This window comes from Leopardus geoffroyi, chromosome B4 (assembly GCF_018350155.1).
Source record: "Leopardus geoffroyi isolate Oge1 chromosome B4, O.geoffroyi_Oge1_pat1.0, whole genome shotgun sequence".
NCBI classification, from domain to species: Eukaryota; Metazoa; Chordata; class Mammalia; order Carnivora; family Felidae; genus Leopardus; species Leopardus geoffroyi.
This window is the reverse complement of record NC_059341.1, coordinates 18848613-18862975: the sequence shown is the minus strand read 5'-3', so window position 1 is coordinate 18862975 and position 14363 is coordinate 18848613. Positions and strand designations below refer to the sequence as shown.

Here is a 14363-nt window from a genome sequence, read left to right as displayed (position 1 = left end):
AGTTGTTGTGAGAACTCAAATGAGACAGTAAATGAAAATTGGTTAGAACACTCTCTTTCACACCGCAAGTGCTCAATAAATGTTTAATACGGCAATCAGAGTCACACTGGTTACATGCTGCATATCATGGTCTATTTCTACAGATCTAAACTCACTGAAATCACACTAAGGTTCTGAAATCAGGCTTCTAGGAATTTATCTCCCACCTTAGCTTACAGAAAGTTAAATTTTGATTAACATCAATGGATCCGACAGGATGTGGAGCAGGAAGATGGTGTACGGGAGATTTAGTACAAGTGTTTAGCAACTGTAGATATACCTACACATCCACGGGCAAAGTCAAACATCTACTGAAAACCTACACGTGCCTCTACTTTTATCCACTCCTGTCTTTCCAGTCATTTCTGATTATTCCCCGTGAAATACTACTCCAGAAGAGTAAGGGAGGTAGCCCCAAAAGAAATGTTTTGGGGCTCAGAGAGGTTCTAGAGCCATTTGCTGAATATATCTTCAGGTTTATCAGACTGGAAAACACTGCTTAAGAACCATAATCCAATTAATTTCTTTTTGGTATAAGCAAAAATGCATATATGATTTTCAAAGTGTAAACTTTATCAAACATCAGAGAAAAATGCTAATTTAATGGTATTTAGTAAGGTTTCTCAAGGGCAGGGCACTCTTAAGTTGTAAGGCACAGAAAAAGACTCCCCAGCTTCTGCTTTATCTAAATAATACATCTTCCTATATACTTGTTTTTTGTTAAATAATTTAGTTCTTGTTTCCCTTGTTTTTTTGCTAAATAATTTAGTTCTTGGAAATAAAGACATAACATGACTTTGCCATGAGATTACTGGTTGGGGGTTTTAGAGTCTCCTTCATACTAAAGTTCACTCAGTATCTATCATATTAGTAGCTGCTTATTAAAATACTAGTTTTCTGCTCATTTCATATTATACTTTGAAAACCTCAAACTACTGACATAATGACTGTGAATCCTCTGGAACTTAATTATTGATTATGCATATGGGGTTAAGGGAAAGTGACCTTTTTTGCTATGCTAATTCTATCACCCACTCGGACCCTTCCAACTACGGGGAGGAAATGAGTTTAACAAAATGAAATTAATGAGAATGAGTTTTGTTTGATGACCTGCCAATTAATGACAGCTTCCAAATGGTCATTTTTGTTGAATTTCAGAGATACCCCTGTCAAAAACAAGTAATTAGGAATGTATTTACTGGTAGCGCCTGCCAATACTAGAAGCTTTCATTTGATTCCAGAAATGTATTTAGCTCATGTGTCTTCTTTAGAAAGTCAGCCAAAATAATGCTGTACCAAAAATTCAGTCTTAGTAGTGTTGATACAGCTTTAGCTGTTTTCTTACCACTTTACAAAACTAAGTTTGACTAGAATACTCATTAAGGGCTTTTAAAAATTAAAACCACAAACAAAAACAAAACACCTAAATCTCTGTGCAGACTAACACACAGAGAATAAAGTTTAGTAACCAAAATCTTGAGGTGATATGATTCAAAGTGTGACTAGTGAATTGCATTTTTTTAAGAAAATCTGAGCAAATTAACAGGAGGGATCACATGGGAACACGAGGAATCCTCTCCAATCAATATTCACTCTGGCTGAAATAAAAAGCTTAATGAGTTCTTTGTGGCATGATTAGCCATGATCTAGTTTGTCTTTAAAGGTAGCATTCACATAGAGAATGTATAAGTGATTTTGTAAATTGGCTGGTTCTTCCATTTATATGAATATCTTAATATTGTCTGAACTGTCAAATAAATCATTTGCTAACATGGCCTTACTTACAGATTACTAATGCCTAATGACTGGTCCCAAATGGTTATTTCTTTTCCACTTCCAGTTCAGCCTGCCACCCAGCACCATTCACTGAATACTCTTTAATGTAAACAGCATGTATTGCACAACTACAAGTTCATTCCCAGCATGAAGACTTGGGGGGGAAAAAAAGAGACTCGAGAAAAAAAGGGCACCGTTAGAGCCGCGATAAGCCTCCCACACAATATGTAATTCACTAACAGAAAGAGCTGGTTGGTGTTGTTAAATACAGCTTCTACAAAGAGAAGATGTTTTTGCTTCAAACATTTTTTATGCCCTCTGTAATTCTATTCTATTAAATAATAATGTAATAGGTTGGATAAAGCAACACAAAATTTAGAGGATCACGGAGTACTAATCTAAACCTCTTAGATTTTCTTCTCATCATCACCTTGCAGTTCGTGAAGTTTCCGGACACTGCTACAACCTACATGGTCAGATTTCATAAGTTACCTGAGCATGCATGAAAAAGATCAGAAACTTCATCTAAAACCAAACTTTACTTTTCTCCTCATTCCACGTATATTTACTAATGGCTTAAACAAGATGTCCTGACTTCCTTTAGTAATCCCTTTGCCCAACAAGAGCACCAGAACCAGCACTGGGACAGTAAATGGTCAAGGCAGAGTATCTCAGTGAGCTTGTGCGACTTGTAGACAACAGCCCTAACACTATGGCTCCCATTGGCCTAAGGACTGTTCTTCTGGACATGGTGTTTCTCCCAGGAAAACACATTTCTTTATTCCTGAGACTTAGGGGAGACTTTGCGATGTACATTGGCAATGTCATTAAATCTCTACTGTTTTTCTGAGAGAAAAGAAGATGGTCACTTTATTAAATAAAGTTGGGTGAAATGTAGTAAGATACGTTTTAAAATCAAGTGTTTGAAAAGATTTTAGTGCTAAATTATGCAGATGTTTGGTACTTATGGAAGAAAAACTTCTCCGTTTCCAAGAAACTAAACTTCCTATAAAAAAATTCAACTGGAAAAATTAACATGTGGGCATGTTTATAAAGGTATCCAACCAGTATTTGTTAAAAATAGGAATATTCTCTGTGTAATAGGGAAGTGTAGGTTAAAATAGAAATATTCATGAAGTAATAGGGAAAAATAAAAAATAAGGCAAAGTCTAAATTTGAAGGCAAACGTGAGAGAAAAGTGGAAAATTGAATCTCTGAGGTCATAATTTAAAATAAATAAGGCAGACAGAACTTGATAGAAAAACTCGATTTAGGTTATTTTTGAGAACTATTTTGGCTCCTTTCCTAGGTCTTCCATAGTAAGGCGACCATTGCAAAGATGAGCTTTTGATTCACTATATTGAATAAATAAAAGTACATTAAGATGGGTTTCTCTTCCTTAGACCAATAAATCCTGGCTTCATAGGTACTCAATAGACATTTATTGAATAAATAAATTTTTAAGTATGTTGAATTTTTAATAATGTATTGAAGTCCTTTCTGTGACTTTTAGTATTTTATATTAGAAATAAATTATTAAATAAATTGAGAGACTATCTCTATAATGGTAAAATTTTACTTTGCCTGATATTGGTACAGGATAAAAAGTCAATGAATAAATGGATGAATAGATCTAAAAAACAAGAATTTAGCTACAAATACCTCTGAAATATGTTATAATTAACCAATCAGTGATTTCTAATATCCAGAAAACTCCTAAATATTTGCTTCTTTTTAAAAATCTGATCTAAAAATCAATCTTTTTAAAAAAGAAGCAAATATTTAGGAGTTTAGGAGTTTAAATATCTAGGATTAGAATCAAACAAGGGGTGTTTGAAATGTATGTAAAAGCATAGAGTATCACTTTGCATAATGCTTTCTATTGTGGAAGAGTTTTATGAGAGAATATTTATGGGGAAATGTCATGATTTCTATTACTTTTTCCTTCTGTTGAGCCATGAGTGGGCAAATGCATACTTGGGAACCAAAGCACCTTATGAAGCTATGCTGTAAGGAGAAGCAATTTTTTATCTTCTGAAAAATGAATAATTTGAAGGGCTTTCCATTTTGAGAAGAAGGAAGTTACGATTTACTATAGGATTTGTGATCAATCTGTCCTTAAATGAATGAAAAGATCCCGATAACTTTGAAAATAACAAGTAAGGCTGGTGGCCCCTGGGTGGCTCAGTTGGTTGAGCACCTGACTCTTGATTTCAGCTCAGGTTATGATCCCAGGGACGTGGGATCGAGCCCCGTGTCAGGCTCTGTGCTGATCAGTGTGGACACTGCTTGAGATTCTCTTTCTCTCCCTCTGCCCCTCTTCCCTGCTAGCAGCCCTCTCTCTGAAAACAAAACAAAACAAAACAAAACAAAACAAAACAAAATAAAACAAGTGAGGCTCAGTTCTTCTAAAAGAGCTTTAATAGAGTATGTAAGAAAAATATCTTAAGTGTTTTCAAGATTATTCATTTCCTCAATAGTCTGTCAACATGTTTTTTTTTTTTTAATTAGAGTTGCTAATAATTATAATGGAGCTGTCCTACAAGCAAACCAAAATTACCAATAGTTTTATTTAGGGAAAACCAGTTATAATGGAATGCTTATACTTGAAAATGTATTATTTAATCATATCTAAAATGCCAAGGCTTTTCTGAAAGGCAAAGAGGAAATAAAAAAAGGATGTTCTGTAAATATTATACCTGAAATTTAGTATTCCATTTAAATAGATGATATAATCTATTGTTACTCTGTCCAAGATGGTAACCACTAGTCACATGTATCTCTTTAACTTAGAGTTAGTTAATGAAATCAATTAAAAATTCAAATCCCCAGTGTCACTAGCCACATTTCAAGTGCTTAGCAGCCACATGCAGCTAGTGAGACTAATACTCAACAGTTCCGATTTAGGATGTCTTATCAGTGTAGAAAGTTCTACTAGACAGTACTGGTCTATGGTATTATGTTTTTGAGAATTAAAGCTTAAGACATTTTGAAGAGTTAAAAAAAAATCTCTCTTTTTGTTAGGGGTTGTTTTTTTTTTCAGTCTGTAAACATAATTTTGGTCAAGTTTCTTGAAAAATTGCTGCCTGGTCTGTGAAGCTTATAAAGAGACCATATGTGATGAACTATATACAATGCTCCTCAAAGAGTTCTTTGACCCTCTAAGTATCTTTAAAATATATTTGTTCTCCAAATGAGTTGAGTTTTATCTTTGAAAATGCTAATGTTTCTTATTGAGCTGTGAATAATAATTAATCAACAAAGCCACGGCACATTGTAGCACCAATGATGTTAATAGATTTAAAAGAGCAGATGCGGATGAGAAACAGATTGATGTTAAGAAAGAAGCAGATCATGTACTGCCGGTGGGTGAGAAGAACAGAGTGGTATGTTTTGAAGGATTCAGAAATAGCTGTTATCATAACTTGTAGAAGAACCATTTCAAGGAAGGTCAGCAGCTTTCCAGGCTGCTCTCTTGGACAAGAATTCTGCGCGTGTGTAAAACTAACTTTCACATGACGAAAATGGCATAGCTTTACGTTTCCCAATAAAAGAACCGCAAAGGCAAGAGTGGATTTTCTGGGTTTTCTTGCTGGAAATGTTATGCTCTTTAAGCTCAGAAGGCGGAGAAAAGGTGAGGCGTGAGGGAGAAGGTCAGCACCCTAGAGATTCAGATGGAAATTCAGAGTGTTAAATTGGAGGAGAGGGAAACAAACAAGGAGGAACGGTACTAGTGAGAATTATACATTTATCCAGGAAGACCTTTGCACACTGTGTAAAGGATTTGGAGGCACATAAGCTGAGGCTGAGAAAGGATTACTTAATAAAGCTATTTGACAAGAAATTATGGAAATTACACATGACCTACGAATACATGACAATGTGAAAACCTTCTGGTAATCAACAGAATATTAAAGCAACAATGAAATATCACGTTCTGCTTATCAAATTTTCAGTTTAAAAAATGAGGACAGTGTCTGGGAGCATCTGGGGAAATGGGATATCTAATAAAATGCTGGGGCGGGGGGAGTAAATTGCTACAACCTTTATAGAAAGCAATCTGTCAAAGTGCATAAAAACCCATTAACAGTCAATGGCTACATATTCGCTTATAAACAATCAGTTGTGTCAAAATTTGAAAACGAAGATGTTCAGCACTGTTTTACTGATAATTAATATGAAAAGCAACAAACACGACAAACTAGTGCTCAGACAGGTTACATAAATTATGAAATAAAGGAATTTGTTGCAGCTATTAATGACCACATTTTAGACAGGTATTCAGCAGTGCAGAAAAAAATGTGTTATATATGTTAAGAGAAAAATAGGTGACAAAAATATTTTTAACACAATGCCAATTTTCTTAATGTGCATGTGTCTGCGAGTGTATATACTAAAAACAAAAGTTTGGATGCAGACACGCGGAAACATTGTTATCTCCCTGTGGTAGAATTACGGACCATTTAAATTTTTTTCTGTGCATTCTCTGTAATGTACAGATTTCTCTGAATTAACATGCGCTATGCTTATAATCACAAGTATGTTCTTCCATTTGGGTTTCTGTAATGAACAATCCAAGTCATTGTATGCAGACCTGTGTTTCACATCTGTACCTGTGGAGACTGAAGCCAGCTGATCTCTGTGTTCTTTTTGTTTCTAAAATTCTACAAAATATTTTATGAAAATAGAAGGTGATGCAGACACATAGGTACACACAGACAGACAGACACAGCAAGACATCAAAAAGCAAACGCTGCTTAGTTAGGAAGAGTTTCCGAGTGTCAGGTGTTTCCTGATGGGAGTCTCCTGTGGCCCGAGTCTCACAAGCAATTGTTCTGGGTGTGGACATCTTAGCATCAGTGTCTTAAAGTGATAATGTTGATTATGATGAATAAACAATAAATACATGTACAAATACAGTGCTGATTACCTTGTGCCAAATACTGCATGCAACACACCCATTGTATCTTAGGTATTAAGGTGACCATTTTGTCTGTAAGGCTATAGGAATTAAATAAAATGCTCAAGGCCTCATTATTAGTATTCCCATTAAGGTAACCTTTATACTTTCTGGACTGCTAACTAATTTTATCTTTTATTTTATTTTTTAGAGATAAGGGTTAATTTCACCATGGACTTTTTGTGTTGTTTTGTTTTGTTTTGGAAGGAGCAGAGGAATTTCCTTTGTAACCTCAGAACTATTTCCTAACAATGCCTGAATTCCCTTTGCTACTTTCAACTGTCAGATCACCTGATCCTTTTTGAAAGATAAAGACTAAGGTAATAAACTATGCTTGAAAGTTACATTGAAATCATTTATTATTTGGAAGCCTTCAAAAACTGAGAAACAAGTTTTCCGTTGTTGATATTACGATGAAAGGGTGGGGAGAAATCTTCATGACAAATAACTTAAACTTACCTAACAGCTTTACAAATGCTTTACCAAAACTTGACCAACTGATAAGAATGGTGTAACGACCTCCAAGAATGGTGGTCCCACCGGGAAAAATTATTCTCAAGGTTACAGCTTGCACTCCGATGTTGCCATGAGATTAAGCTGAGGATCTAAGTGCTACATAAACCGTGTAACCAAAATGCTTAAAAGAACAGAAAATTGATCTTATGAGAACAGGGTCCTATATAACGTACCTTGCAATAGAGAAGAAATGAAACCACTCATTACTTACGATAATGATCAGTTTTTCCCTGAAATTCACTCAGGAGAAGAAAAAGGGGGAACAGAGATGAATGATTTAAATTCCCTGTGAGGATGACTCCTAATAGTGAGGGTTGTTAAATAAGAGAGCAGAATTTTGAAATGGATTTAAATGTTTTTCTAAATTCTGATTGCACAAACAGGTAACATACAGATCTCTAGGAATCGTCTTATAATTCTCAGGAAAAAGTACTCGTTTTATAGCTTGTATTATGCTAATCTTGGGTCAGCCTAATCCCTGGCATATATGTGTGCTTTTGTTTTTCTTTTAGGCTGAGAATGCTATGTGAACATATCTTTCCCTTTATACAGAAGTTCATGTAACAGACATTATTACACATAAATGTGGGAACAGATTTTTAAGGAGACTTAAATTTTTCTGTTCCTGAAAAGATTTTTAAATTCATTTTTATTATTATTATTATTTTTATTTTTGAGAGAGAGAGGGTTGGGGAGGAACAGAGAGAGAGGTAGACAGAAGATCTGAAGCAGGTTCTGTGTTGAAAGAAGACAGCCCAATGCGGGACTCTTAGTCTGGAAACCAACCTTGAGATCATGACCTGAGCCCAGGTCAGATGCTTAACTGACTGAGCCACCCAGGTGCTCCCTTCCCCAAAAGATTTTTAAATAGAACACATCAATTCCAATTTTCTCATTGAAATATGGTCCCATCTACAGGCAGGGACGAGTGGATTAGAAACTCAGAACCTCCATTCTTTCTCAGCTAATATTCTCAGGATGGAACGGTGAGGTCAACAGGAAATGTGAATGTTAGTCCAACATGGAGCTTGCCTGAGAGACACTTTTCCCTGAACTTGAAGCTTGTGAAATTGTTTCGGATGAATGCTGAGTCTCAACTTTAGACATCATCTGTTCTCAAAATTCATATGAGTTTTGCCAATTTATTCAATAAAATTTATATTTGGGAGGAATATTTTTCCTCAAGACATACTGGTTACCCTATTACATTATAGCAAGGGATGCAAAATCGTAATTAGTGAGCCCAAAATTCTACCGTGCCTCAGTTCTGAGACAACACTTGCATATTAAAATACATTTGTGATTCTTTTTTTCTTTTGTACTTGGGTGAGTCTTTTTGTTAAAACAATAACATATCAGAACATCAATATGGACCAAGCTGTCTTCTCAGGAAGCTGCAAACAAAATGCTTCTTCAGAAGAAAAGAACCCGCAAATAAACTAAAACTGGTGTTTTCTCTTCCTTGTGTAATAATTGGCTCAAGTCATGCTTGATTTAACATCCCTGAAAGAAGGAATGTGAAAACACTCCTCAAACGGGAATCAACTTTGGCTCTCCCACGACATGGCCTCTTATTAAAGAGGATGTCGTTTTGTGTCTACACATGCCAGCATATCCTTGCTTTGTTCATTGTACACTTTCGTTTCTGGAAAATCTGCCTTGATTTAACAGTTCCCTCAAATGTTACTTCCCACTAATTCTCCACTAACAAGGAGAAACCGCCATGAAAGACTCATGTTCTTCAGCAAGCAGAACTCCCACATCTGAATGTCATTCTAAATTGTAGTTGTAAGATAATCCCTATAACGTTTCCAGCCAATCCGCTGCTCTGAAAAATCTAAATAATTTCCACTCCATTTACCTCCTCTGTATTTGAGAGATGATATAATTAAACAGAATTAGTTCAAGGGAAGACCAAATAGCATACGCATGTGATAAACTAAGTCTACCCCTATAGAGGAATATAAGGACTTTGAACCAAACAGGGAAACAAATGATCTAATCTTGGTATTTCATGATCACCCCTTGCTTTACATATGCATGTTTAGGACACAAACAAACATCAGTACTAACACACCCAAGCATCCCTCAGGACTCTTCTAGAATAGTGAAGGTTTAAAACACAGAAACTTACAAATGATGGCTATATACATGATCAGAATTACTACCAGTGGTGGTTTTCTGAATTTCTAATATGATTAATTTCTAATATTCTGAACTTCTAATATGATGAACAGCTGACTAAGTAACATATATGTATTCATTCTACAAATGTAAACTAGACTAGATAAGTAAAAATGATTTAAACTATGTTTCTTCTCTGGTAGGTATAGTCCCACAAAAATTTTTATTTACTTCACTTTATACTTTTTTCTGTCATCTTCTTTTAGACTATCAAACACTTTTGTATAAACATGATAGACATAAAATGGTGCAAACTGCTCTTTTGTTAGTAAATTTAAGCTATACAAATAAATAATAGTCATATACCTATCAGTCAAATCATCTATCATTCCTTTATCTTCTTGTTATTAATGATAAATATAGAGCTGTGTGGGGTGCCTGGGTGGCTCAGTCACTTAAGCTCAGGTCGTGATCTTTGGCTCAGGTCATGATCTCAAGGTTCTTGAGTTCGAGCCCCGCATCTGGCTCTCTGCTGCCAGCATGGAGCCCGCGTCAGATACTCTCTGCCCCTCCCTGCCTCGTGCTTTCTCTCAAACATAAATAAACATTAAAAAAAAAATAGATCTGTGCAACCAAGCTAACTATACCAAAGAATCCAAAATTACACACTCTTGGCTTAGCTATTTGATTTCACTTTACCTAAATTATTAGTTGAAGAGTAACAGAGACACAGCGAATACCAATAAGAGTTATAAACCAAACAATAATCTACAAGCAGCAATCAGCTAAGTGATTCTGTTGTTCAAACAGTCACATCTGCCTAAACTCAATCTGCTTTAAATTTACCCCCACAGCAGGCTCAGACTTTGCGATTACCCTTCTACATACTGGGGATTTGTTGGATCCTGTGGACAACGACAAATGCATCAGACAGTCCCACTTTCACTGGGTGATTGGTCGAACTTATCTGTGTGACCAAGACGGGAATCTGGAAAAGAAAAAGCAGATTGCTACGTGTTAGATTTGCATTTCATTTCGGAGTGGCGGTGGGGAGCATGATCATCTTGTTTACCGAAGAAAATCAGGTGCTGGAGATGAAGGACCAGGGAGAGTGAGCAGGAAATATTAGAGAAGGAAGACATACAATACCAAAAAATAACATCTGTTTAGTGCTTTTGATGGGCTAACGTGACAAAAGAGCTCCTGGTCCAACAGACAGCTACTTGATGATGAAAGTAAATAGATTTTCTGAGGATCTAACTGGTGCCGAATGCTGAAAACATCACACGTATAGGCACACTGCAAACACATTTAGTGCTGGCTTTCATTTTGGGAATAGACTCTTCCTGTACCATTTGTTTTCCTAAAATACTGTATATTACTTTTCATGGGTTTTTAAAAAAAATCCTTGTTTACAAGTGGCCTTATAGATCTAAAACCTAGAGAAGGACAAGTAAGTGCACTGCTAAATATATATTTAACAATATCACTGTTGACTAATAGATAGTGAAACTTGGCAAACGTTAATGGATGTTGAACTATTCTGATTGAAACTTACATGGAAAACTTTATGAATTATGATGGGTCATCTCAAGGTCACATTTCCTAAATTTAAATCTCAGTGGAACCCAAATCTGAATATGACAGCCATTTTTAATATTCACAGTTAAAAAAATTAAAACACATTGAGAATATATTAAAGAGTTACAAATGAGACAAATCCTTGGAGCCAATTTTTCTAGATTTAGAAAACAGTCACTGGAGAGATGATTACTATGTTTATTACCAGTTTTATAGAAATAAAAATGGGCATGAAACTGTCTGCAGTAAATAAAGGGACAAGAAACAACAAGGGGCGGATGGATGTACCAACAAATCTTAAGGTGGCATAAGCAGACTGTGGGCCATCTGCAGGTAATTCATTCAAGAACCTATTAGATCTGACCTTGTCCTATAAACCATAATAACCAGTGTAGCAATGAGAAGGAAGGAGAAAAACTTGGAGAGAAGATACAACAAGGGATGTACCGCTTATTTTTGCCCATGACATCAGGGAATTGCAAAAGGGCTATTTGGTCAAAATTAACCAATTAAAAGAGGAAATTTTAAGTATCTGAAATTTATGGAATTATTTCAAGTAAATGGAAGATGCCATTTTCTCTTTATGTACTAAATCACCCCTTTCTTAAACAATGTTACGGTATTGCCAATTTTATCTCAGTATGTCCAGTTCTTAACCAGCCTTATGAAGTATTCTGATATCTGGACAACAGAAACAAACAAAGCAAAGCCAACATTTCTGTCCCTAAAGGTTTATTCACTAAATGAAACTCCGACATACTTTATTTAGTGATTACTAAGCCATACTCAGTATCATATATGTAATTGCTTTTCTTTAAAAATTTTTTTTAACGTTTACCTATTTTTAAGAGAGAGAGAGAGAGAGGAGAGCGAGAGTGAGACAGAGAGAGAGAGAGTGGGAGAGGGGCAGAGAGAGAGGGAGACACAGAATCCACAGCAGGATCCAGGTTCTGAGATGTAAATGCAGAGTCCAACATGGGGCTCAAACCCACAAACCACGATTTCATGGAATGCGCTGAAGTCAGATGCTAAACTGACTGATGCTAAACCGACTGAGCCACCCAGGCACCCCTGTAATTCCTTTTTTAGTGGACTCTATACTATTACCCAGTTTTATATGCCATGTTGAGGTAGAAATGTTAATATGTGTCATTTATATTTAAGATGGACACAATTAAAGACAAAAAGACAAAAAATTAGTAAAAACATACAAAATATTTCCAATTCAAGTTATATTTTTTATATCCTAACAAAACAAAGTCACAATTGCCAAATAGCATTAGTACATGCCTGATCAGGATTAAGTATGAGAACTTTACTAACTTGTATTCATCACTTGCTTTCATTCTCCAACATCTTTGACTATAATTTTCCTCTGCAAGGTGAGAACTATTTTACCAGATAATTCTGTGTAAGTGATTGTATTCCTCTTATCCCATACTCAAAGCAAAACTTGAGTTCATAAAGCTCTCAACTGGAAAATCCTATTATATTGCCATGAATATTGTATTTTTATATAAGGTTTATTTTTTAGGTCACATGTTTTGTTTCTGCAGACCTCCTTATCATAGCTTTCCCTTCTTTTTAGATTTTCTATTCCACCTCTTCAATCTTTCTTCCTTATCACCTTCTTCACCTAGGCATCTTTCATTTTGATTTTATTGTCTCCCTCTCTTCCTTTCTCTCCCTTCCTTTATATTTTGTCTCTAAGTCAAAACCTCTCCTCCCGTGCTTTATACCTGTGGTGGGCTGATTGTACTAAAGGCCTATATCAATGGCCTCCTTCTTTCCAAACCCTTTGCCTTGTCACTTTTGATCCCCTCCCACTTGGACTCTGGCTCAGTAATATGACAAAGGGAGATGACAGCAAATGTGAAGCAAAAGAGAGGACTGAAAATGTATTTGTACATTTCCACCTTCTTTCTTGGCCTCCTGCCACTGCCATGAGAATGTATGCTGTTGCTCTGCTGAAAATATATGAGAGGCATATGGAGGAAAGTTCCCTTTGCAACAGAGGTCCACTTTGACCAGCTAGCTCCTAGCCAATCCACCAGCTAACAGCTGACACATGAATAAGCCCAGTTGAGATCAAGAGAGTACAAACCAGATCAGTAGCACTGCCAAGCTGATCCATAGGTATCTTGTGAGACATAAGATATGGAGTTAGGTAACTACATTTTCGGGTGATTTGTTACACAGCAATACTAACCAATACATTTTCTATTAGAGATCTAATAGCAAATACAAACTTCTCTGGTGTTTCTACACAAAATGAAGTAGAATTCTTCCTCCTAGATATCAGGGAATCAGATAAGTATCTCTGTACTTCTAGGTACAATTAAACTTGAAAGATTGGAACGTTCCAGTAGAAAGTTCCATTTTCTACATCTTGCTTTCACTCTTCTAGATTTCTTTATTTCCTAGTTTATTCTTTTTCCTCTCGATGCCAAAAAATGAACACCAATGTGTCTAAGTTACCTAGATTCAGACTCATTTAACCTAAGGAAAGTCCATCTGGAACTAAAATGGGCAACCTAACAATGTAGACAGTGTTCTGTCACTGAAAACAATCCTATCATAAATTGGCCAAACCCTTTAGGAAGATAATTGTAGATCACCTGTAAAGACCCTTTCAAACCTCAATTCAATGGTTTCACTCTATTGAATGATCTTGACCTTTCCACGCTTCAACAAGTAAACTGTTAACAAGGGTGAAAAATTGTACCTATTTGTAAGAGAACTGAGGTAGGCAGAAATCATTGTCTGCTTCTAAGGGTAACATTTTAACTTGCTGCCAGTTTTCTAGTTATACTTATTCATGGGACAGTGACTTCTGAGGACTAGGTCAGACAAACCACCATTACCATAAATAACTCTACTATAAGTCTTAATATAATGTGGAAATATAAAGCAGAAAATAAATTTCTGAGAATATTACATACTATATAAAAATTCTTTTCTCCAAAAGGCATATATACTCTCCATGCTATTTGCTAAGATAGAATAAATTTGCTCAGTTACTAGATATTAATTGAATATCTTCTGTGTATTACTGTAGGCACTAGAATCATAGAAAAGAACAGAACAAAGACGCTGCTCTCATAGAGCTTACATTCTAGAGGGCAGGGACTGATATTAAAAAGTGAATGTAAGAATTAAACTATGCTGAGCGGTGGTGAGTGCTAAGGAGGAAACTAAAGTGTGGCAAAGAGACTAGAAGGGCATGGGGGCTTCCTTAGGAGAAGAAGTCACAGAGAGGTTCTGTGATGAGATGATTTTTCTGTAGTAATGAGCCTGCCATGTGGATATTTGAAGAAAATTCTGAGTGTACAGGAACCAGTACAGGCAAAGGCTTTGACTAAATTGT

The 14363-nt window shown here is 35.8% G+C and overlaps 1 protein-coding gene across 2 annotated transcripts in view; it reads right to left on the bottom strand.

Moving 5' to 3' along the window:
- PLXDC2 (plexin domain containing 2) overlaps positions 1-14363 on the bottom strand; it is a 448342-nt gene that overhangs the window by 100145 nt on the left and 333834 nt on the right. For both annotated transcript variants that reach the window (XM_045463293.1, XM_045463292.1), the window contains exon 7: positions 10304-10403. In XM_045463293.1, coding sequence (XP_045319249.1) covers positions 10304-10403 — 100 coding nt within the window. The remainder of the gene's footprint in view (positions 1-10303; positions 10404-14363) is intronic.